The 25,547-nt window shown below is 47.5% G+C and overlaps 1 protein-coding gene, 1 long non-coding RNA gene and 1 other non-coding gene across 4 annotated transcripts in view; 2 read left to right on the top strand and 1 right to left on the bottom strand.

Annotated features, from left to right (window-relative positions):
- Positions 1-25,547, bottom strand: part of LOC147372445 (uncharacterized) — a 56,786-nt gene that overhangs the window by 2,802 nt on the left and 28,437 nt on the right. The window contains exon 2 of the long non-coding RNA XR_015164098.1: positions 1,013-1,070. This is a non-coding gene — a long non-coding RNA (uncharacterized LOC147372445). The remainder of the gene's footprint in view (positions 1-1,012; positions 1,071-25,547) is intronic.
- On the top strand, positions 5,159-5,230 carry TRNAE-UUC (transfer RNA glutamic acid (anticodon UUC)). Its single transcript has one exon. It is a non-coding gene; the product is annotated as a tRNA-Glu (tRNA).
- Positions 8,421-22,629, top strand: EIF3D (eukaryotic translation initiation factor 3 subunit D). Of its 2 annotated transcripts, none has more exons than XM_086401348.1 (15): positions 8,421-8,511; positions 10,885-11,017; positions 11,289-11,334; positions 12,485-12,621; positions 13,865-13,950; positions 14,512-14,584; positions 15,380-15,489; positions 16,241-16,373; positions 16,774-16,921; positions 17,546-17,676; positions 18,824-18,909; positions 19,002-19,131; positions 21,355-21,497; positions 21,760-22,043; positions 22,484-22,629. In XM_086401348.1, exons 2-15 carry the CDS (start codon positions 10,895-10,897, stop codon positions 22,495-22,497), a joined length of 1,644 nt encoding a protein of 547 aa, XP_086257474.1. In that variant the 5' UTR covers positions 8,421-8,511; positions 10,885-10,894; the 3' UTR covers positions 22,498-22,629. The 2 variants fall into 2 exon arrangements, with proteins under 2 accessions (XP_086257474.1, XP_086257473.1); XM_086401347.1 differs by having other exon boundaries at positions 15,377-15,489.

The following is a 25,547-nucleotide window of genomic DNA, read 5'->3' as shown; positions in this document are numbered from 1 at the left end:
CCAAACCTTAGCTTCGCAGAGGGATGCTATCCAACACTACACAGGTAGATCAAGCCAGAACTGGTGTTTATCTCTTTTCCCAGAACACCAAATCCCAGTTCCCAACAAGGGAAAATGTATAGGGCAGAGAGGAGCCAGGAGAAGCCTGGTTCTTGATCATCTCATTGAAACAGTCAAGCACTCTCTCAAGTAGCTAAATGGTTCCAAAGGAAATGGGAGTCTATTTTGTCTCCCGTCACCAGGGCTGCAAATCCTGATATATCTCAGGCCACAGCAGAGAAGTGGATGGCTCAGCACTTGGAGATATGCCCGCACTGGCAGGAAGTGGGGTGGGCGAGTCAACAGGCACCTCTCTATTCTGAGAACTGATCCTGTGATGGGTGAGTGTACATCCAGCTGAGATTTTTAAAAAATAAATAAATTTGAATGCCAGCCAACAGAACCTATAGCGAACCTCCCTTTCTTCCAGTGGACCTGAAACATCCTTTGGGATGCTTTAATCCTTCCACGTTTTCTATTTTTAAAATTTTGCTGGGGCGACAAGGCTCTTAGGAGGCTGAGGTGGGCTGGTGATTCAAAGGCTTCCCTTCCCCCCAGCACACCCCTACAGGATGATAAAAATGCTGCAATTTCACAGAATCTGCCTTGGGTACCACTTCCCCCACCCTCAGTCTTTCTCATCTGTAAATTGGGGGTAGTGCCTTCTGTATCTCTGAGACCAAAAAGTGTGGTACAAGTTCATAGTTCCTGACCTGAAACACCTGGGGCTCAATTAACAGAATTGGGCTTGTTAACAGAATTCTGTGGACTTCAGAAAGGTTTATATGGTGAGACTACCATATGTTACACAATATGCCCAGCAAGTTCTGGGGCAGAATCCCATAAACCCTTCATAAACTCATTATTCCTATACAGCAAAATGTTTACATATTCACACTAAGTGGGATATGAACGCCTATAAATAACTTCACGTCCAGGGACTTCCCTGGTGGTCCAGTGGTTAAAACCTCACCTTCCAATGCAGGGGATGTGGGTTTTATCCTCGGTCCAAGAGCTGAGATCCCATACGCCTGGAGGCCAAAAAACCAAAACATAAAAAACAGAAACAATATTGCAGCAGACTCAATAAAAGACTTTTTAAATGGTCCACATCAAAAACAAAAACTCTTTAAAAAGTAAATAACAACATATCCAATTCGTATCAGGTTTGCCATCAGATGCTATCCTCAACTTCATGAGAAAGCTTGTGGTTTTCAGAGCTTATCTGGACCTGGGAACTGTATGAGATGCCAGCCTGGTTTCAGGCAATCCTGGGTGCATTCCAATTGCACCTTTACCAGCTGGCTGACCTTGGGCAAGACATTCCTCTTGACTATATTTCTGTTTTCCCATCTGTAAAATGGGATGGTAATTCCTGTGTTGGTTCCTGGAAGGCACACAAGGTTGCTGCACTGGAATGGGGCTGGCCACACTGGCAGGTCCCCAAAGGAGGCCTTGGTGAGCCCATCGCAGTTCAGGGTAAGTGTGCTAACAAAGCAGGGCTGATGCATAAACAGATGATCTGTCTATTTAATAGAAAGCACAAGAAATACAGCTGCCGGCAAGACCCGGTGCTTTTGTTGGCCTGACCAGCACTTACTTTCCTGCAGTAAAAGCTCTGTGAGGATTTACGATCATGATGGGAGAGAGTCAGAACAAGAGACAGCATTTTTCTGAAGAAGCATCTATCAGCAGAGGCAACTTGAGGGGGCATTCTGGCCCAGGAAATGGGGGTGACACTTTAGCCCCCTGGACACCACCAGCTCTGGCTCCTAGACCCTTCCCCTTCTACATCTCCATTCCCTGTGATCAGTTTCCCATGATAAACCATGGCCACATTCCAGGCCTCCCCTCAGCCAGACTTGTTCAGACACTGTCTGGAATTTGATGTGTCCCCAATTCATCAGCCACATGTTTGCAGACAACCAACTAGTGACTCTTAGAAAAGGTCAGCTGACATCTGCGGCAGATTTTCTGCTCCCATGATGATCACAATAGCATCTCCACATGCTCTTCTAGAATCTTGTGCCTTGACTCTGGACAGGCTTGGGACTCACTGGGAACCAAGGGAGGGATGGAACTGGTGCTACGTAACTTCTGAGGCTTCAGAAGTTACTTACGTAACTTAGGGGCTTCCCTAGTAGCTCAGAGGGTAAAGCATCTGCCTACAATGCAGGAGACCTGGGTTCAATCCCTGGGTCAGAAAGGATCATCTGGAGAAGGAAACGGTAACCCACTCCAATATTCTTGCCTGGAGAATTTCTCCTCCTGAGGATACGGAGGGCTACAGTCCATGAGGTTGCAGAATCGGACACAACTGAGCAAACATACACACACACACACACACACACACACACACAACTTCTGAGGCTGGATCATAGAAGGCTATGCAGCTCCCAGCTTATTAGTCAGAATGCGTGCTCTGGCAGTCTTAAGCCCCCTGTGACTAGTCTGACTGGCCTGAAGCCACCATGTCCTGAGGAAACCCAAACTCTCCATGTGAACTCACCACACAGAGAGACCCTGAGACTAAATGGAGAGAAAGAAAAAGGGAATTGTCTAGCCAGCTCCCCGCACCTCTAACCACCTGTCTGAGACACCCAAGACCAGAACCACCCAGCCAAGCCCTTCTTCAACTCCTGACCCACAGAAGCGAATAGAGAATATAAAAGGATTGTTGCCATAAACCACCAAATTTTGGATAGATGTGTTCCACAGCAGCAGGTAACCAGAACAGAGGCCAATTTTATTTCCCTTTCCCCTACGGTGATCCTACCTTCTAATTTGCAAGGAACAGTTCCAGTTTATGGCTTTTGCCTGGCATAAGTATTGATAACAACCCCTTTCTCTCCCCAAAGGGCCCTAAGTTAGATGGTAAATGATATGGTCACCCACATTTGGCCAAGTTCTCAGAGTATACTACAGAGGTTTCTTTCACCCAATAAACATACAACCCCAATGAAAGCAGGGTATCTACTCCACAAACACAGCTTTAAGACAAGCCCAGGGTTCCCCCTCCTTTCCACCATATTGCTGTCTCTATTACCTTCCCATGGAGAAATCCTGGAACTGCTGCTGGTATCCAGGACAGGAAGTGTCTGAATCAATCAGAGAGACCAGAGGCAAGAGACATGGGAGGAAGGAGAAAAAGAAAACCCAAACCTCAGGGAAGGCTTTCTGCACCATCCTGTAAAGGATGGAAGGGTTTTCTTTTAATCAATTTTTTAACTAAAGGAAATTGCTTTACAGAATTTTGATGGTTTCTGCCAAACATCAACATGAATCAGCCGGAGATGTACATATGTCCACTCCCTCTTGAACCTCCCTCCCGGGATGGGAGTTCATAAGGACACAAAATTGCTCTCAAATCTTGGGGCAGTCATTTGCTCACGGAGCCAAACACCCAATTGCCCAGAGCCTGTTTCTCCCCACCTGCATGAATGTCTCAAAGAACACTTAGAAAGCATAAGAGATGATTGTTTTAAACACTAGCACATTGCCTGGCATATAATAAGTACTCAATAAATGCTAGTTCCCTTTTTAAAACATTGGAGGTTCCTATTAGACAAGGCATTTGTCTTATCTGAAAGGGACAGGACAGAACAGCACAAAAGGCCAAGGAGAAAAGAGTAATAATGGTGCCTCCTGCTTCTAGACATGACATCAGGGTATGAATATGGAGAGGCCAGCAGGCCTACTATGGATCTCCACTTTTTAGTTTAGAAAATACTTTTGCAGTCACTCACTCATCTAGAAGAGACGTTCTTTGATGAATCTTACAATGGATTGTTATAAATACAGGGTCCTGCTGCAAAGTGGTGGCTCTTACAATGCAAGCTGAATAAATGATCTCATACTAATTTTGATCTTTTTATACACTGATTAGTCAACAAATGCTTACTGGTCACCTGCTGTATGTCAGACACTGTTCTAGCAACTGAGAACACAGGCCCTTCCCTCACCCCCTCAGGTGCTCCACACATGAGTCCATATTGACCCACAGCTGGCCTGGTCCCAGCATCCTTGTGTCTGCTCAAGAGTTATCTCCCCAGTGAGATCATCTCTGATCATCACTTCTAAAACGGCTGCATCTTCCTCCGTCCCTCCTCACCTCTTCCTCTGCTTCATTTCTTCATAATTGTCATCATGTGCTGAAATATTTTTGCTTCCTTGTCTAAGCTCTGTCTCTGCTTCTAGAGTGTCAGCTCTGGGAAGCAGAGGCTTTGCTGTCCTACCTAGAACAGTGACTGGTGATCCATATTTGGGGAATTGTTGAATGAGTGGATAGGGGTTTTGTGAAAATTAAATGAGAAAATGAATTCAGCACATTACCCCAGGCACATAAATAAGGATTCAATTGATGTCAGTGTACTGAATATCAATAGTAAGTTGTAATATGTGCTACACTATAAGGGGAGATCTAACTTTTGCTGGATTGCTTGGATCATGTCTTTTGTTTTCCTCTTCTTTTTTTTTTTTCCTGTGGGCCCACAGGTCATCTGCTGCAATCTCGCTTTTGTGTCAGAGTTTAATCATCTTTTCCATTTTGGCCGTGATGTCCCTGCCCACCCCAGATGGAGAAGAATTTGGAGAGTCTGTCTTATTCTCAATACTGGGTCCCTGGGCTTAGGTGGGAGATCCTATCTAAATTCCTCCCCCAATGGACACCTTTGCTGCCTCTTTCTGCCTACCCAACTCTTGAGTCTCCACAGGCAGTAGGGATGACCCTCCTTTATATTAAATCAGGTCATGACCTCCCTCCTTCCCTCCCCATTTTAAAATCCCTCAGTAGCTTACTTTTATCCTGAGGATAAAATCCCATACTCTGTTCCATGGCCTGCACATTTCTAAATGGAAACTTCCTTTTTCTGGGTCACACCCAGGCTTCTTCCTGCTTGAGACCTTGCTGCCTGCTGTTCTCTGGTGCCGGGAATACATCTCCCCTACATCTTCACTGCCTGTGTCCACAACCAACCACCCCTCTGGGTAGCCTTGCCCTGTCCTCATTCACTCTCTCGCTTGCCACGTGCCTGGTACTATTCCAAGCACTTAAATTAACTCATTTAATTCTTTCCACAGCCCTGTGGCATTAAAAAAAAAAAAAAAGCATGATTGGGGCTCCCTGGTGGTCCAGTGGTTAAGACTCAGCACTTTCACTGCTGGGGCCCAGGTTCGATCCCTGGTCAAGGAACTATCCTGCAAGTCATGCAGCATGATTGGAAAAAAAAAAAAAAAAAAAACAGCATGTGAGCAAGAGCAGCTACTGCTGCTGCTACTGCTAAGTCACATCAGTCGTGTCCGACTCTGTGCAACCACATAGACAGCAGCCCACCAGGCTCCCCCATCCCTGGGATTCTCCAAGCAAGAACACTGGAGTGGGTTGCTATTTCCTTCTCCAATGCATGCAAGTGAAAAGTGAAAGAGAAGTCGCTCAGTTGTGTCCGACTCTTAGCGACCCCATGGACTGTAGCCTACCAGGCTCCTCCATCCAAGGGATTTTCCAGGCAAGAGTACTGGAGTGGGTCACCAGTGCCTTCTCTGGAGCTAGAGAAGAGTGAATATAAAATGGCAGGATATAAAGATGATAGAAAGCTAGGACCAGATAGGTCATAGGAAGACTTTCATATTTTATTCCAAGTATATAATGGGAAGCTACTAGAAGGTTGTGAATAGATTGCTTTGATCACCACACAAAGAAAGAACCCTAGAGGAACACAAGTGGACGCTGGGGGCCCAAGCATGAGGCTGAAGATGGTGAGGGCAAGTGGTGGCATTTACCATGGTTCATTTTTTGTTTTGTTTCTGGCCATGCTGTGATGTTGCAGGATCTTAGTTCTCTGACCAGGGATCAAACCCACGCCCCCTGCAATGGAAGTGCAGAGTCCTAACCACAGGGCTACCTGCAGATTCCCTCAAAATGTATTCTAAAAGAATAAAGAGGACTTGCTGAAGGATTGAATGTGGTGGGAAAAGGAACTACCAATGATGACTACAAGGTTTTTCAATAAGCATCATCCACTGGGTACCGTGAACAAAAATTAGGGAAACTGGATGATGAGTGGATTAGAAGAGAATTTATAGAAACAGATGCTGCTGTTAACATTTTCATTTTATACATGAATAAGGTTTCAAAGAGATCAATTAACAAGCCCGAGTTTGTCCAACTGGTAAGTGGAATTCCTATTTTCACATACATATATTTTACCCTCACAGCACCTCCTTTTCTCATCTTCCATTTACAAATAAAGAAACTGAGGCCCAGAGATGTGAAGGCTACACTGCTAAAGTGGCAGAGCCAAGAATAAATATCAGCTCTAACAGCAAGTACATTTTCCAATAAAGGAGACAGGCCAGGAGACTGAAAAGGAAGCCTAGGAGACCAGGTAGTAAAGAATCTTGAGGTTTGAACACAAATCTCGTGCTCAGATTCTTTCAGATGTTTTGAAATTCCCCAATACGTGAACCGTGAACTTCCAGATGTTCAAGCTGGTTTTAGAAAAGGCAGAAGAACCAGAGATCAAATTGCCAACATTCGCTGGATCATAGAAAAAGCAAGAGTTCCAGAAAAATATCTATTTCTGCTTTATTGACTATGCCAAAGCCTTTGACTGTGTGGATCACAATAAACTGTGGAAAATTCTGAAAGAGATGGGAATACCAGACCACCTGATCTGCCTCTTGAGAAACCTATATGCAGGTCAGGAAGCAACAGTTAGAACTGGACATGGAACAACAGACTGGTTCCAAATAGGAAAAGGAGGACGTCAAGGCTGTATATTGTCACCCTGCTTATTTAACTTCTATGCAGAGTACATCATGAGAAACGCTGGGCTGGAAGAAGCACAAACTGGAATCAAGATTGCCGCGAGAAATATCAATAACCTCAGATATGCAGATGGCACCACCCTTATGGCAGACAGTGAAGAGGAACTAAAAAGCCTCTTGATGAAAGTGAAAGTGGAGAGTGAAAAAGTTGGCTTAAAGCTCAACATTCAGAAAATGAAGATCATGGTATCTGGTCCCATCACTTCATGGCAAATAGATGGGCAAACAGTGGAAACAGTGTCAGACTTTATTTGGGGGGGGGGGGGCTCCAAAATCACTACAGATGGTGATTGCAGCCATGAAATTAAAAGACGCTTACTCCTTGGAAGTAAAGTTATGACCAACCTAGACAGCATATTCAAAAGCAGAAACATTACTTTGCCAACAAAGGTCTGTCTAGTCAAGGCTATGGTTTTTCCTGTGGTCATGTATGGATGTGAGAGTTGGACTCTGAAGAAAGCTGAGTGCCGAAGAATTGATGCTTGTGAACTGTGGTGTTGGAGAAGACTCTTGAGAATCCCTTGGACTGCAAGGAGATCCAACCAGTCCATTCTGAAGGAGATCAGCCCTGGGATTTCTTTGGAAGGAATGATGCTAAAGCTGAAACTCCAGTACTTTGGCCACCTCATGTGAAGAGTTGACTCATTGGAAAAAACTCTGATCCTGGGAGGAATTGGGGGCAGGAGGAGAAGGGGACGACACAGGATGAGATTGCTGGATGGCATCACCGACTAGATGGACATGAGTTTGAGTGAACTCCGGGAGTTGGTGATGGACAGGGAGGCCTGGCGTGCTGCAGGACAAACTCCGTAGGCTGTTTCCAAAAAGACAGCACAGTTGCCATCGTAGGAAGGTGGTTCCTGAGTCGCCACTTCAGAATCACAACCAATTAAAATGCAGGTTTCTGGGCTCCAGCTAAGCCACGCTGGTATAACAGTCTATGGAAGAGGACCCGGAATCTTCATTTTTCAAATTAGCACTCCAGGAATCTTTGTCAAACAAGAAAGTCTGAGAACTGCGGAGCTATGGTTTGAACACTGGCAGCGACCCCCAAAACTAGTAGTCTGATCTACTCAGGTGACTTTGCACCTCCTGGTCTGTTTCCGAAACCGCTGAAGGCTCAGTGAGTAGCCACAAAAACCTGCCAGAAAGACTCGAACTCCCCCTAACGGTGAAACTCGAAACACACGCTCTTTTAAAGAAGGCAGGAACCGCGGGTCATTGCGGGATACAGAGTGGCCAGAGCGGCCCGCACGGCATTGTGGGACATCAGCCAGTCTCCGCTTCCAACTCCAACTCCAAGGCCGCCACGTTTCATGGAACTTGAAACTCTCGGAGTGTCGCCGGATGCCCCATGACGTAACTGTAAACATCCTCCGGTGTCTATCAGCCTCGAAGGCTAAATAAGAACACCGCGAAAAGAACAGTGACGAACTTCCGGATATGCCTTCGCTTTACGACTCCTGCGCTCCGCCGTCGAACCGGAAGGAAGCCAAGAAGCAGTTTACGACACCGTCGGTCGTGTTTACGGTACCGGCCGCTGCGCGCGCATCTTTCTTCCTTTCCCGGTTCCCCGGAGCTCAGGCAGTGGCGCGGTATCCGGCCTAGACTATCTCTCACCATCGGGGCCGGTTACGGCCGTTACAGGTAAGCAGCGTATTCCATACGCTTCCGCGGACCTCCAGAGCAGAGTTGGGCTGCGCCTGGCCTTCGGGGGCCTACCGGAAGAGACTTCCGTACGCCCACTCCTGCCTTTCTGTTCCTGCGTTGGGCGGGGCAGGAATCCGCCTTCGGCCCCCCCAGGTCCGACCCAGTGCGGGGCAGAACCTGTGGTTGAGGTCTCTTTCCCTGGAGTCCGCTTAGCGGCCACCAACGGTCTGTTCTGATGTGAACGTGCCATTAACCCCGCTGAGTCTCAGGGTCTTTTAAAGTGCCCCACGGTTCCCTGAGCTTCTAGAGAGGGCTATTGGGTGTGCCAACCTGAGCGATGTTCGGCCCTGCTCTGAGGAGTTCGGTCTAAATGTTTCCTTTCCTTGCTTATGAATTGGAAGGCTGGGATGTAGTTGGTTGATCTCTGATTTGATACTAACCCCCCAGGAATTGGCAAACGATCTGCAGTGGCTGCGACAACGTGCCCAGTACATGGCCTGCCAGCCACAAGGCTCTCCCTATGACTGTCCTGTTGGTGCCGCCTCATCCTGTATGTGTAGCCAGTACAGCTGTCACTCCGTTTCAACTGAAAGATTTAGTTTCCCCTATTGGTTACATTGTGCTCTGCCTACATTTTATTTTACGCGTTGAAACCCTTCCACCGCTTTTAAAGTGTGTTTGGAGATATCTTATTGTGTTATTGATATGATCTGAAACCCAGGATCTTTTCAGGCTGCTGTCCAGCTGTAAAATAATGGGAAGAGTGTTACACTTAAGACAGAGGACCCTAGAAACCAAGTCTATCTTGAAATGATGAGATCAGCTGCTTGATTTGGCTGAACTGTGTAGTTTTATATCTGAAATGGGGGCCTAGGGGTTTAGTGGTGTTGCATCTGACATGTTGTAGGACCCTGGTAATATATAAGGGTGTATTGTTTTGAGGCCACCACACTCTCCCTCAGTCTGCTTCCTGTACTGTAATTTAAGTTCAGGTGGGAGGATGGGGCTTCCAGGTTCATGCCCTTTTGGATCACGCAAGTGTCACCTCTAGGAACTCTCCCCATCATGGGAAAATGAAGAGAGTTTCATAAATTTAGTATCCTTTGCTCTTTGCTCCCCAGACTCTGGAAATATTTGTGTGGTGAATTTTACCCTGGGAACTCAGCTTCTGGGCATTTTCAGGGGATTAGAATGGATGATAAATGCATGAGTTTTGGGTAGGAATTGTTTGGCAGATACCTGTCTGGAGCCCCTGGTTTTTACTCTTCCTGAGAGGAGTACTGGTGTTACACAAAGTGTGTACACACTTTGTTACACAAAGTGTGGACTCTGAAGCCAGTTTCCCAGGGTTCAGATTTTCATCCATTAGTGTTGTGATTTTAGGCGATTTCTTGATATCTCTGTGCCTCAGTTTTCTTATCTGGAAAATGGGGCTAATACTGGCCCTAACTTGGGAGGAGATTGTTGAGAGGAGTTAATGAATTAATGTGTGGAAAGCACTAACAACATGCCTGGTACTCATAATGTTTATGAACATTGGCTGTGTTCAGCCACTTTCATGACATAAGGCTTCATTCAGGTGGCCTCCTCAACCTTCTGCTGGACTTTCTGCCCGACTCTTATGCCCTGCATAAGAATTTGCACTGACAACAGAAAATTGGAAGAACAACAAAGGAAGGTTGCATTTCAGGATATATTCATGGACCCTTGTTTTTTCTCGGCACTGTGTGTAAATGTATTTTTGTAAGACTGAGTAGTAAGTGTCTTGCATTTTACAATGGAACTATTTCCACGTATGTTAACTAATATATACGGTTTTCACAGTGATCCTCTGAGGGGAATAAAACAAGGATCTTATTATTTTTTCAGGTAAAGAGACTGAGGTTTAGGGGAATTAAATATCGTATGTCTGTTGAAGGTGTGAATGAGAACTGGAACTTGGTTATTAAACTCAAAAAAAAGTTAATTACATTTCATCAAATCTGTAAAACATCGCTGAATTCAAGAAGCACAATTTCTTCATGTAACACCAAGAAAGAAAAGTTGCCAGATACGACATGACACCTCATCAATTAGAAGGTGCAGGTTCATTTCAGAGATAGTACAGTAGAAAAAAAAAACAGTGAGATATGATACATAAATCTGGTTAGCAGTCGTCTGAGTTTTAAGTATTCACAGTATTATTTACAGGAAGATGTTAAGTGGAGAGCAGCTCAACAGTTGAGGCTTCTGTTTTGTGTTTTGCTTTTTTACCTTTATCATTCATGTATTAGCTTACCTCAAATGGAAGACTTGTGGTTTTTTTTTTTTTGTTTTTTGTTTTTTTGAGGCTTTTCTTCATGGAGTTACTTTGTTATTTGTATTTTTAAGGTTTTAAAAGATGGCAAAGTTCATGACGCCTGTGATCCAGGACAACCCCTCAGGCTGGGGTCCCTGTGCAGTTCCGGAGCAGTTTCGGGATATGCCCTACCAGCCGTTCAGCAAAGGAGATCGGCTCGGAAAGGTGCTTGCCTGTCAGCAGGGTCTGAATCTCTTAAAGCTGCAGCTGATGCTCCAAGTTCATTTTAATTTTATTCTCTCAAAAGGATAATGGTTACAAGCTCTGGCTACTTCCAGTAGTCATAGGAGAGCTGGGCTCTTACAAAGCTATCCTGAGCCAGTCTTTCTAACACTTTGTGACACCGTGTCCTCACTTGGGAGGAGGGGGTTTCTGGGTCAACAGAAACTTGCCTGGTTGACGTGTGCTCTCTGCCTTCCCTTGTTGTGCTCACTAGGTTGCAGACTGGACGGGGGCCACATACCAAGACAAGAGATACACGAGTAAGTGTTCTCCGCCTGCCTGCCTACCCAGGTCAGGCCCTCGGTGGATTGTTCGTGTTTCTAGTAACCTCCACCTGAAAGCATTCTAGGATGGGAACGAAATGGTGATAATTCATAATTTTTAGGGGCCTATTATGGACTGTGGAGACAATCCATTTTTTGTAAATAGCCTCAAAAGTTAGACTGTTCAGCATATTATAGTAGGTTTTTCCCCCTACTTTGGCGAGCCATGGCCCCTTTTACAAATCTGGTGAACATATTCCCATTTTGTATTTCATTACTTGGGATTTACTGAGCCTGTAAGGCCAGTCAGTGGATCCCAGTTTTAAAACTCCTGGTTTTAGGATCCTAATAGAAGTTAGTTTTTTCCTCTGTACTAGTCAAGAGAGCTAGGAATGGCTCTCTGGAATACTGAGTCAAAGACGATCTGAAGTCTGAGGTCAGCCAGAAAGCCAGTCCTAGCCCATTAGCCACGTCTGCCTTGGGCGCCAGCTGGTGACAGTGATGACGTGTGTAACCGCCTGCTTGCCTCTCCTGAGAGAGTAAACTGTAACTCCTGTTCTTACAGAAGAAGGCAGAGTGCAAAATGGGCTTGTCTTGAATTCCTCAGACTCTGTCTTGACTTAGAAAGTTCTTTGGATCAGAGCTTTTTAAACTTGAATGTGCGTATTAATCTGCTGGCTGCTGCTACTGCTAAATCGCTTCAGTCGTGTCCAACTCCGTGCGACCCCACAGACAGCAGCCCACCAGGCTCTGCCGTCCCTGGGATTCTCCAGGCAAGAACACTGGAGTGGTTTGCCATTTCCTTCTCCAGTGCATGAACGTGAAAAGTGAAAGTGAAGTCGCTCAGTTGTGTCCGACTCTTAGCGACCCCATGGACTGCAGCCTACCAGGCTCCTCCGTCCATGGGATTTTCCAGGCAGGAGTACTGGAGTGGGTTGCCATTGCCTTCTCCATAATCTGCTGGGGATCTTATTAAAAGGATGGTTCTTACTCAGTGGATCTAGGGTGGAGCTGTGAGTCTGTACATCTAAAATGCTGCCAGTCGATGGGGTGGCTCCTGAGACCACACTGTAAATATCAGGCTTTAGATTACTATGTACTTAAAAAGTTTGTGGGTAGTGTTACATACTGTCACCTTTGCCTGCAGATAAGTACTCCTCTCAGTTTGGAGGTGGAAGTCAGTATGCTTACTTCCACGAGGAGGATGAAACTAGTTTCCAGCTGGTGGACACAGCGCGCACACAGAAGACCGCCTACCAGCGGAATCGAATGCGATTCGCACAGGTAAGTCAAGAGCCAGCAGTCTGACCATCTTGGGGCTGTCACCTGGTGCTAAAAATGGTACCATGTGAGTACTGATGAGGGGAAAGCATGTTACTATGGGTATCCTAATGAATCCCATAATATATTAATGGGCTTCCCAGGTCTCCCAGTAGTAAAGAATTCACCTGCCAAGCAGGAGATGCAAGAAACACAGGTTCAATCCCTGGGTCAGGAAGATCCCCTGGAGTGGGAAATGGAACCCGCTCTAGTATCACGGGAGCCTGGCAGGCTGCAGTCCATAGGGTCACAAGGAGGTAAATACGACTCAGCACAGCTGAGTGAATCCAAGTAGCTCTTTAGTGACAAACTGTGCTAAAGTAAACGGGTACCATGTCCAGGAATGCCTTTAAACAGTTCAGCTGTCTGTTGACCAGTAGCTAGGACATCTGTGCTAAGGATGGCTGTTTGTGCTGGATAACCATGTGCGTCAGTGTCTGTTGCCTCGAATAATTGCTGTGTCCGGGATTTACTGAGTAGATGATCCAGTTGGGCTGCATCTTCTCACATAAAGAGGCAAACTCAGCAACTCTAATAAGAGCCAGTGAACCTGCCTCAGTAAAAGCATGGATATGAGTCTAAGCTAATTCAAGGTACAAACATTTTTATTGTGCTTCAGTACAAAAAACCAGATAACTGCTTTTTTTTTTTTTTAAACAAATTGAAGGTTTGTGATAGCCCTGCATCGAGCGAGTCTTTCAGTTCTATTTTTTCAACAGCATTTGTGCACTTCATGTCTCTGTCATAGCAATATTTCAGACTTTTTTATTATTATCATATTTGTTGTGATCAGTGGTGTTACTAATCGCTGAAGGTGGTTAACATTTTTAGCAATAAAGTTTCCTTCTAATGAAGGTATATACATTGTTTAAGACATAACAGTGTTGCACATTAGTAGACTACAGTATAGTGTATAGTATTTGTAGCATAAATTATAGGCACTGGGAAAGCAAAACATTGTGTGACCTGCCTCATTACAATACTGACTCTATTGTGGTGGTCTGGGACCAGACCCAAAGTATCTGGGAGGTAGGCCTGTGCTTACTCAACCTAAAAACTCCAGGTGTTGATCCTGTAAAAGCACAGAGTGAAATGTGCAACTGGGCTGCTGCATCCTAAACTCACTCTAACAGCATCCCATTAGGCACCACCAATTATCAGCTGAATGTCCCAAGATTTTAACATGATGTTTTTTCCTGATTCCTAGCGAAATCTCCGCAGAGACAAAGATCGACGGAACATGTTGCAGTTCAACCTGCAGACCCTGCCCAAGAGTGCCAAGCAGAAGGAGAGGTGAGTTGCCCATCCTGTTGGAACAAGTTATTTTTCCAGGACTGACCACACTGCTGTCAGGAAGCCAGAGCAGAATAGTCATCTTCTTCCCCAGTATTACGAAAAACCAAGAAGCCTCCCCAAAGCCAGTTAAGCCACTATTTCAGCCCTGGTGTCGTCTTCCAAGAGCTGGTCATGGCAGAGACCATGGACAGGAAACTGCTTGCACTGGTTGTGAGCACTGACTGACACGGAAACAAAGGCAGACAGGAAGTGACCCCAGAGCTTCACCTAGACGCAGGGCTTCTGTGGTGCAGCTCCCGGGGCCCATTCACACCGGGTCCTGTGAGTCCCTGGAGCTGTGTAGGACAGTAGCCTGCCCGAACTGAGGCTGCCAGAGGACAGCCTCTAGAGGTGGAGTGGTATATACTGGTCATATACTGGTATACACTGGCATATTGGGGGCAATATGCCTCTCCTAGCATGTCTAGTGTGTGCTGTTTTCGTCTTGGATTTTGTTTTTTCTTAAGCCTCTACTTTCCTTAAAAATCTGTACTGAAAGCAGTTTTCCTATCTTTCCAGAGAACGCATACGACTGCAGAAAAAATTCCAGAAACAATTTGGAGTGAGGCAGAAATGGGACCAAAAATCACAGGTAGTATATCTGTATCAGAATTCTGTCCAGGAATTTGATTTTTTTGGTTGGTTTTATAACAGCATTATTGAGGTTTTTACTTCTCATACTATACAATTCACCCATTTAAGATGAACTCAGTGGTTCATAGTTTATGCACGGAGTCCTGCAGCCATTACTGTGGTCTGTGTCAGAATGTTTTCATCACTACAAAAAGCCCTGTTCCGGTCAGCCGTTTTCCTCGGCCCTAGACCACCTCTTCTCTGTGTTCTGTCTCTGGATTAATCTCTCCTGGACATTTCATATAAATGGAACCAGAGCAGAATGATCTTTTGTGACTGACTCCTTTCACCAAGCATCATGTTTGCAAGGTTCCTCCATGTGGTGGCCCATGTCAGCACTTCATCCCTCTTTATTGCCATGTTCCATTACATGGATAGACCACGTTTTGTCTGTCTGTTCACCATTGATAGACATCAGGGTTTTTACTTGAGGGTATTGTGCATGGTGCCACCGTGGACATTCCTCTAAAAGTGTTTATGTGGACATTGTGCAAGTAGAAGACATGTGTAAGCCAGAGTAAAGGTGCAGTTGTGGGAGTTACATTTGCTGGACTCAGTGCTTGCTGTAGCAGCAAGAATAACCAGGTAATGACATGGGAGAAATGCAGAGGAGCTGTTAGAAAACAGCCAGCCTGTCGTATGACTGTTCTGGATATATTTATTGAATACAAGCCCTTCATACTGTTACCTGCCTTTTGCTTATGTTTCGCGCTGGCTGTCATTTTCCTCCTCCAACGGTTTTTCCTGACAGAAGCCCCGAGACTCTTCGGTGGAAGTCCGCAGTGACTGGGAGGTGAAGGAGGAGATGGACTTCCCTCAGCTGATGAAGATGCGGTACTTGGAAGTGTCAGAGCCCCAGGACATGTAGGTGGCATCTTTTCCTACTCTCCATCATGCTCTTAATGTGTGTGAATGTTGGTGATGACTGTTGGCCTGAGCCCTAGCATTTCCAAAAACATTGCCTAAGATTAGCGGACGAGCTTAAAAAAAAAAAAGTGCCTGTGGCAGGAAAAGCAGAAAGAAGTTTACTGAAGCTAAAACTTCAGTTCTCTTTCAACTTCCTGGCATTGTGAGCAAAAGAAAAATTAAATTATAGGATTCTTGTTGGGAGAAAGCAGAAAGAAATTTCCTATTATTAAAACTCTAGATTTCTTTCAGCTTCCTGAAATCCTAAGCAAAAGAGAAGGTTGGGTTCTTTAGCTTTTTGGGCAGAAAGAGAAAGATTGCAGTTCTTCAAGAGAAGTGACGCTTTTCCTGATGTTTCAAAGAACTCCTTATCTCAGAAGGCCAGTGGGTGGACGTAACTTAGCGGGAGCTGGAGCATCAGCCAGGAGGCAGCCTCCTGCTGAGGGCTCTGTCACTGCTCCTCTCCCTGTCTCTAAAGTGGGGCGGGGAGTGGTGTCCTGAGCCAAATCACTTGTGGTCACTGTTGGGTGGAGCCACTTCAGGACCTGAGGGGGCATGCCCTGCATGAGCTCTGAGAGTCCAGTCAGAGACTGTTTTCATCTCTCGTGTTAGACTTTTGGATAAGATTTTGGATTCCATGGTGTAACAGAGAAGAAGTAGGTAGTCTTGCTCCCCTTGACTTAGCGTGTGTTGTGTGCTCTCCCCTCAGCGAGTGCTGTGGGGCCCTGGAGTATTACGACAAGGCCTTTGACCGCATCACCACGCGGAGCGAGAAGCCGCTTCGGAGCATCAAGCGTATCTTCCACACCGTCACCACCACGGACGACCCCGTCATCCGGAAGGTGGGCACCCCTGCCCCGTGCCCACCTGAGGGGAGCGCTGCAATACCACTGCTGAGGCCTCAGAGAGAGCAGAGATGTGGCGAGGGGGTGGGGGGTGTATGAACCGACCAGGCCTCAGATGCCCCTGTAGATGAGACTCATGTGAATCAATTTAGGATTAGGTGAAAATGAAGGCACTCTGCTGACCGGACCGTAAGTGTTGGGGTGTAACAGGTGGTCAAGAAACTGCAGTTCCTTGGACCCAGGATACAAATTTGCTGGCTGGCTTGCTGCAGCCTGGCTCAGACAAGCAGAGGTGTAGGTATAGGTGTGAGGGCTCCTTGCAGACAAGTCCTTCACCTCCTGTGAATGGGCAGGTGAGCCCCAAAGTAGCCCCATCTCTCTGCTGTCCTCCTTGCAGCTGGCGAAGACTCAGGGCAATGTGTTTGCCACCGACGCCATTCTGGCCACACTGATGAGCTGCACCCGCTCTGTGTATTCCTGGGACATCGTTGTCCAGAGGGTCGGATCCAAGCTCTTCTTTGACAAGAGGGACAACTCTGACTTTGGTAAGAAGCCTGTCTAGGAACAACACAGAGGCTCTGAGTGTCCTTGTTGGTCCAAAGCCATTCCCAGGTACAGAGAATGGGTAGAAGGTGTTCTGTCTCCCCACGAACACCAACAGCCATGTCAGAATCCCCCTCAGCCTCCTCAGAGATAGAGGAAGGGGCTGTCACTGCAGTACCCCTGTCAGGCAGCAGCATCTGAGTCCTCGCGGCACCCCAGCACCGTGTTTCCACCCATTTGAGTAGCATCTTCCTGACCTCTGTCATCTGTCCATACCCCCTTTAGTATGTACTTGACCTTTTTCTTTGGACTGATGCCCTTTTTACTTCAGCATATTTATGAAGGAAAAAATGCACATGTACCATACACATGTGTATGTACACACACACGTTGAATGAAAACCAGGTCACTCAAAAATAGGTGTGGTTGTGACAGAATGTAATGTTAGTATCTCAGGTTATCCAGAAACCCGCCCCACCCAGCCGCCCTCAGAAGACCCAGGTTAGCAGATGGCGGTCCTCTAGAGGAAGGGCCTATGTCGTTTGAATCACCACATCTCCCTAAGGGGCCCTACGCCTCTTTGGTGACTGTTTCATGGGTGGGTGACCATGCTGCCGATTTTGCAGACCTTCTGACAGTGAGTGAGACAGCCAACGAACCCCCTCAAGATGAAGGTAACTCCTTCAACTCACCCCGCAACCTGGCCATGGAAGCAACCTACATCAACCACAACTTCTCCCAGCAGTGCTTGAGGATGGTAAGGTCCTGGGAGCACTCAGTTCATCAACCCCAGTTGCTGCCTACTGAGCATGTACTGGGTCGTCAGCTCTGGGTTGTGGGATTAGACAGGACAGACGGGGGTCCCTGCTTGTCACAGAGGAGATCTCAGCTTGAGGTTAGAGGTCAGAAGGCCTGACTTTGAGCCCTAGATTCACCACTTTTAGCTTTGTGGTGCCAGTCATGTTTCTTCTCTGAAACTGTTTAGTTGCTAAGTTATGTCTGACTCTTTAACACCACATGGACTATAGCCTACCAGGCTCATCTGTCCTTGGGATTTCCCAGGCAAGAATACTGGAGTGGGTTGCCATTTCCTTCTCCCAGGGATCTTCCCGACCCAGGGATGGAACCCACATCTCCTGCACTACAGACAGATTCTTTACCCCCTAGCCACCAAGGAATCTCCTCTGTAAAATTAGAATACTTGAATAATATTTGTCTCATATAGATACGTTGTGAAGATTCCTTGAAATATATGACCAAGACAACCTTGTGCACAGATACAGCTGCATTTCTTAGGAGCTGGAGATACAGCAACCAGCCAGCCTAAGTGCCTGCCCTTAGAAAACTTTATAATGGAGGGGGAAAGATCTTCCCTGTAGCTCAGATGGTAAAGAATCTGCCTGCAATGCAGGAGACCTGGGTTGGATCCCCAGGCCGGGAACATCCTCTGGAGAAGGGAACAACAATCCACTCCAATATTCTTGCCTGAAGAATCCCATGGATAGAAGAGCCTGACAGGCTGCAGTTCGTGAGGTCGCAAAGAGTCGGACACGACTGAGCGACTAACACACAATGGAGGAGGAAAGATGGTAAGCTCAGGATACGTACATGTTGTGACAAATGACTGTGTGTACCTTGGAGGAAGACATAACAGGAGGGGGCGCTGTTGCTAGTTAAATAAGAGACTAGAAGCTCGTGTTTCACAAACATGAGCATAGGGTGAACGCGAGCTGTTACCTCTGTTGTGACCCACGGGGTGCTCGCTTGGGCTCGGAAGTGTGCCCAGAGCCCCATCGAGCTCTAGGGACCCAGGCAGGGCTGTGACAAAGGAGAGGTGCCAGGTATGGCTGATTGCCTTGGCAACGGGTTGGCGCTGTCTCATGACACCTGTGTCATTTTTACAGGGGAAGGAAAGATACAACTTCCCCAACCCCAACCCATTTGTGGAGGACGACATGGATAAGAACGAGATTGCCTCTGTGGCGTACCGGTATGCCTCCTCCCTAGTGCCCCCGCCCTGTGTGGGTGGTGCATCTGGACCCAGGGCCTCAGGTGACCAGAGGCACTCCTTCTTCCTTGCAGTTACCGCCGGTGGAAGCTCGGGGACGACATCGACCTCATCGTCCGCTGTGAGCACGATGGCGTCATGACTGGAGCCAACGGGGAGGTGTCCTTCATCAACATCAAGACCCTCAATGAGTGGGACTCCAGGGTGAGGCACGCGGGACACCGTGTCCCGGGCTGGCGCCTGCAGCCTGTGTCTCTCTTCCCCTTGCCTTGCTTACAGAGGTTTTCTGTCTTCTGAATTTTCCCCCTACTTAGTTCCACTTTGAGGAAGAGATCGTGTGTGCGGGTGATTACCTTTCCTTTGTGTTTTCTGTCTCTGTCCGTTCCGGCCTCCCGTTGGCTTCTGCCCTCTGCAAGTGTGATTTCAGTCTCTCCTTATGAGCTGGGCTGGCAGCTCTCCTTTTGGACCTGTTGTTTCACTTACGGCCGCCCCTACCTGGTTTTCAACCTTTTGGCACCCTTTTTTCAACTTTGTCTCTTACTGAACTCAGATTATCCCAGGTTTGGCTTTTCAGGAGGGGCATCTTGAAAGAAATATGCATCCTTCGTTTTTCCTTCTCTTTCCGTTCTCCCAGGCTAGTGTGCCAGGATGGGGCTGTCATCCTTTCTGAAAGTACCTGGCCTACACACCTGAATGTAAAATGTGTGGCCATGCTCCTGGTCACTGGTGTGTAGAATAAAAGAGTCTTGGTAGGAGGACAGCAAGGCCAGGCCTGTGTTAATGAGGGTCCAGTGAGATGGAGGTCAGGGGCCATTGTGCTCTGCCTGCGTTAGAGCCTAAGGATTAGCATTCCGGGCACCAGGTTTCACTCCTCAGGTGTTCTTTAGCTTCTGTCACCTGCTGAGAGCACCCTAGAAGGTTTGCTGCAAACTCAGCTCTGAACCAGTGGCCTGCTCTTAGCCTCTGACCACAGCCCCCCAGGAACATTGTCCTGTGTGACGGCGCCCTCTGCTGCTGCCATAATCTGGTCCTGCACGCTTCTCAGCTGCCTTCACATTTCCTTTGCTGTTTCCCTCCTTTTTAACCCCCCAGTGGCACCTTCTCTTAGGGTCAGTCCCTTATGCAACTCTTTTGCCACATTCACTTCTTTATACTGTGTGTGGTCCACTCAGATGGTCTGCCTATCTTAAGGGACCTTGATTCCATCTGCAGAATCTCTTTAGACACAAGGTAGCATGGAGAAGGCAATGGCACCCCACTCCAGTACTCTGGCCTGGAAAATCCCATGGACGGAGGAGCCTGGTGGGCTGCAGTCCATGAGGTCGCTAAGAGTCAGACACGACTGAGCGACTTCACTTTTACTTTTCACTTTCCTGCATTGGAGAAGGCAATGGCAACCCACTCCAGTGTTCTTGCCTGGAGAATCCCAGGGACGGGGGAGCCTGGTGGGCTGCCCTCTATGGGGTCGCACAGTCAGACACGACTGAAGCGACTTAGCAGCAGCAGCAGCAGTAGCAGCATGATCCTGGGTAGTTATGCTCAGGGTTCCCCCAGACTCTGGGATAGCAGATGCAGCAAGAGCAGGGCCACCAGGGACCATCTTAGATTTAAGCCTAACCCCAGGCCTCTTCCTTGAACTCCAGAAATGATTCCTGAAATCTCTTCTGACTCCTGGTCTATCGTTGTTTTTGTTTTGGAATTTTTTGGTGGTTGTTTTTTCTAAAACACTTTGTCATTCCAGTGTCTTCATTTGTCATTCCCTCTGGCTTGACTGTCCATCAGTGTCATTTCTCCTGCTCTCTTAGGCTCAGAGCCTCAAACATCTCCTCCTCCTCCTCCTCTGCACCCTTGAATTCTGCTGTCAGGCTCAGGCTGTCTACTTGCCCAGCCCTGGGTTTCACTGACATCACCCTAGTTCAGGACCCTACTCATAACGCCTGTTATTTTGCATTTGTCTCTTAACTGACCTCCCTAACTCCCTCTCCATCAGGTCAGACCTACCTGACCTCCCCTCCCTCTGCGGGCTTCCACACTAAACCAGTCTGTCTCTTCCCTGTCCCTCTCAGATCCCCCTAACTCCAGCTTCTGCCAGTATTCTCCACGGGTGAGCTGTCACACTCCCTTGTGAAACTCTTTCTCTCCACACCACATGTGATAAACATTTGTATGGCACTTGTTTCTAACATGTGTGCGTATGTGTCCTGGTCTGGTTCAGACCTTGTAAAGAGAGGAGTTACAGTTTGTTAAGCACCAGCTGTGTGGCAGGCTGTGCAAGAGAGGGATGGATGATGTCTTCCTTCTGCTCCACCTGTGGGCTTTCCCCTCCCTGGTTAAGCCCACTAGGGACCTTCTTCTCTACCAGAGGGGCCAGTAGTCCACAGGCAGCATGGTGCCTTGGCACCTGTAACCGGGGCCCTCCTCCCACAGCACTGTAACGGCGTTGACTGGCGACAGAAGCTTGATTCTCAGCGAGGGGCTGTCATTGCCACCGAGCTGAAAAACAACAGCTACAAGTTGGCCCGCTGGACCTGCTGTGCTTTACTGGCCGGATCCGAGTACCTCAAGCTTGGGTGAGATTCCTGCCCAGGAGCCGGGAGCTCATCTTCGGAAAGGAGGGGTCTTCGGGTTAGGAGAACAAGGCTGCCCTTTTCTCCCTTTTCTTGGGACAAGCACGAGGCTGCCATTTAACTGATAACTCAACCCCAGGCACAGCTGTGCCTCTGTGCCAGCGGTCCCCACCCTAACACTGCCACCCGACACCCCCCAGTTGCGTGTCCCGTGCCACATGGTCTGTGCCGGCGTGCCCCACCCTAACACTCCTTCCCCTGGTAGTTACGTGTCCCGGTACCACGTGAAAGACTCCTCGCGCCACGTCATCCTGGGTACCCAGCAGTTCAAACCCAACGAGTTCGCCAGTCAGATCAACCTGAGCGTGGAGAATGCCTGGGGCATCCTGCGCTGCGTCATCGACATCTGCATGAAGCTGGAGGAGGGCAAGTACCTCATCCTCAAGGACCCCAACAAGCAGGTCATCCGTGTCTACAGCCTGCCCGACGGCACCTTCAGCTCCGATGAGGACGACGAGGAGGAGGAGGAGGAGGAAGAGGAAGAAGAAGGTGTGTAGCAAGCCTCCCTCAGAAGTCTGGCGTGAGCTGTGGGCTGGTTGGGGCTCAAGCGCTGCAGCCTCAGTCCTCTAACCTCAGTGGAAAACTCCAGGAATTCCCTGAGGCTTCACTTGGTATGGCATTCAGTCTAGTTCCAGGAGCCATTTCCAGAGCCTTTAGAGCACATGATGGGGTTGGCGAGGAGAGTTAGGGCAGGAAAGAAATGTCTAGAGGAAGGTCTAGAAGTCCCTGATACTAGCCAGCGGTCCCAGGGAGGAATGATGCTCCAGGTTCATGCTAGGCCTTAAATCGTTCTCTCACTTGCTTCACTGGTTGGTGACTGAAGGAAATACCTGGTAGTCCTCTGAGGATCTGAATGGTTTCACATCTGAGTGAAAGTGTTGAAAATCATAAGCAGTTCACCAGTTTGATGTAACCTTTGTATCTTTCAGAGGAAGAAGCCTAAACCAGACGGTGATGTGGAACTGGCATCTGTGATTGCTTCGAGCCTGGAGGACCCTGAATACCTAGTGGGATGTGTGTCTGATTCTTGCTCTCTGAAGCTAGGCCATTGAAATAAATTCTGTTTAGTCCCTTACCTTCATCTGTGCCTACGTTATGACTGACAGCCCTTCTTCCTTCTCCGAGTAGCCCTTCAGAGAGGGAGGGTGAGACGCAGCAGAGTCTCTCTAGAGTTCATAATCTGGGTTCCCTCCTTTGTTCTCAGCATTAGTGGTTTTACATTCCTGCTAGAAGGTGAATGCCCTTGGGTTTTTTGTTCTTGGAACCCCTTGAAATTATCCTTTCCCAGGGAGTGAGGTCCATTGTGAGGTCCCCATAGGAAGTCCGTTTCACAAGCACAAGCTGGCTACATGCCAGACCCAGCTGCCGCCCTGAGACACACATCACTGTAAAGATGAAGCGCGGGGCAGTCTTTGAAGCTTGAGGTGAGGTCGCTGCTGTGAAGGAGACCGCTTCAGAACATCCTGGTGGATGTTCCACAGGGTGTTGATTGTAATGGTTTGTATAAACTTCCCTGATAGCTCAGTTCGTAAAGAATCCACCTGCAATGCAGGAGACCCCAGTTCGATTCCTGGGTCGGGAAGATCCCCTAGAGAAGAGATTGGCTACCCACTCCAGTATTCTTGGGCTTCCCTTGTGCCTCAGCTGGTAAAGAATCCACCTGCGGTGCTGGAGACCTGGATTTGATCCCTGGGTTGGGAAGATCTTCTGGAGAAGGGAAAGGCTACCCACTCCAGTATTCTGGCCTAAAGAATTCCACAGACTGTATAGTCCGTGGGTTCGCAAAGAGTCAGACACAACTGAGCAACTTTCACTCTCACTTGGCGTGGGCTAGTGATGTGATCTCAAGCCGGCACCCTCAAAGCATGGTGTCATAAACAAATATCTCATCCTGACACAGAACTGTGATGCTGGTGGAAGTGATGCCATTATACAGATGAGAAAACTGGCTCCACTTTTGGGTAGCCGTCCTAAATTTAACAATTTTGATCAAAATGATTGAGCCTCAGAAAGCAAGCAAAAATGTATTGGACTTCATTGTCCAAGTTACTAGGAAAACCGTATTAACGTCTGCTTCTTGGGGAGTTCGGTGTAGGTGGAGTCTTAGAAAATTCACATTATAGTGTGACAAGTGTGGGGTTTCAAGGTCAGGCTGGTACTCCCCAAGCTGAACCCAGCAGAATTATCTGGAACAAGTGGCCCAAAAACATCTTAACAGCAACCTCCACCTGCTTCATGTCTTTCATCTGTCCTCTACTTCCACCAACTTGATGGCTGTAAATAGCCCTGCCTCAAAACGGAAGCATTCTACAGTGCAGGCTCAGCCTAGTCTGAAGGCCCTGCCATACCTTATCAGGCCTAATTTCCCAGTACAAGACAAGACCAGCAGTTTTAAGTACTTAATTATTTGTCCACACCCATTCTCATGATCATCGTAACTACTAAGAAGTTGACCTCCCTAGCTTCATTTTTGGTTAGGTACTTTTGTCTGCTTTCAGTGTTTATTCATCAAATTACTAAGGGCCTCCTCTATGTCAGATACTGATGGAAGCCCTGAGGTCACTATAATGATTAAGATTCATCTCTGCTCTAACAGGAGCTTTTCTCTGATGCTAATAACAGCCTAGAAAAAAATAGATAAGTGGCATTCCTAAGGGTGTACTTAGGTCTGAGAGCTCAAGAAAGACTTTGTAGAGAAGTTTCAGTGATGAAAAGCTGGAAAACCAGTGTTTTTCCAAACTCACCATGGCTGCCTTCCCACTGGAACCCTCAGCCCCATCTCACAGGACTGCTTAACAGCTCTTGAATTTCTTACTTTATTCATAGATGCACTGTGTTCTGTGCAGGTAAATCTCATTCAGGATTCACATTTCACCTCGGGAAAGCCAGCCCCGGTCATCCAGTTCACTTGAATGGGGTGCAGGGTCACCCAGTCATCCTCTATATTGCCTCCACTTCAGCCACAGTTGCTGAGCATGAGCAGTGGATTTGGGCTTAAGTGTCTACACTGCTCTGTCATAGGCCCCTTTGTTTACAATATTACCAATGATAAGATAAAAATTTCCATTTTAAGGCAAGACAAGGAAGGTTAAAACCTCCTCCCTCCCCTTTAGTGTGCATTGTGTTTCCATGTTATGCATTAACCACAAGTCCTCAATGGCAGAAATAACCTGTTCAACCCTAAAGTTCAATTTTTCTTCTGGTGCCAGTCATGGAACTCCTTAGGAGATAACATTCATTTCTCAGTCCTGTAAAGGGTCACAATGACCCACCACTTGCTTTGTTCATGCAGACATCTTTGTTGAACTTTATGTACAATGCCAATGTGCCATTTCCCTTAAAGACAGTAATGGGGGCAGAAAGGACTGGTCAGATGACCTGGGGAGTTACTGGGCTGCACCTAATGAAAGCTCTCAGCTTAAATACTTCCTTAGGAAAGAATGTTGCTAGCTATATTTCGGAGAAGGCGATGGCACCCCACTCCAGTACTCTTGGCTGGAAACTCCCATGGACGGAGGAGCCTGGTGGGCTGCTGTCTATGGGGTCGCACAGAGTCGGACACGACTGAGCGACTCCACTTTCACTTTTCACTTTCATGCATTGGAGAAGGCAATGGCAACCCATTCCAGTGTTCTTGCCTGGAGAATCCCAGGGACGGGGGAGCCTGGTGGGCTGCTGTCTATGGGGTCGCACAGAGTCGGACACGACTGAAGCGATTTAGCAGCAGCAGCAGCTATATTTCACATGTTCTGCCTATTTTACAAGACTTTTTTTTTTTTTTTTTTTTGAGTTGCTGGTGGTCTTAATTGTGGCACGCAAGCTGTTTGTTGCAGCCTGTGGGCTTCTCCCGAGTTGTGGTGCTTGGGCTCCTGAGCACACAGGCTCAGTAGTTGTGGCTCACAGGCTTGGTTTCCCCAAGGTATATGGGATCTTAGTTCCCCGACCAGAGATGGAACCCATGTCCCCTGCATTGGAAGGCAGATTCTTAACCAG

Source organism: Bos grunniens, chromosome 5 (genome assembly GCF_055505025.1).
Source record: "Bos grunniens cultivar Pamir isolate PY7600 chromosome 5, Bosgru_T2T1.0, whole genome shotgun sequence".
Taxonomy (NCBI): Eukaryota; Metazoa; Chordata; class Mammalia; order Artiodactyla; family Bovidae; genus Bos; species Bos grunniens.
This window is presented reverse-complemented; position numbering and strand designations above follow the sequence as displayed.

Bases quoted from the DNA above. Each gene is read 5' to 3' on its own strand.
- EIF3D (XM_086401347.1), top strand. From the start codon at position 10,895: ATGGCAAAGTTCATGACGCCTGTGATCCAGGACAACCCCTCAGGCTGG. The intron at 12,622-13,864 runs GTAAGTCAAGAG...CCTGATTCCTAG, and splicing joins ATCGAATGCGATTCGCACAG to CGAAATCTCCGCAGAGACAA. The intron at 14,585-15,376 runs GTAGTATATCTG...TTTTCCTGACAG, and splicing joins AATGGGACCAAAAATCACAG to AAGCCCCGAGACTCTTCGGT.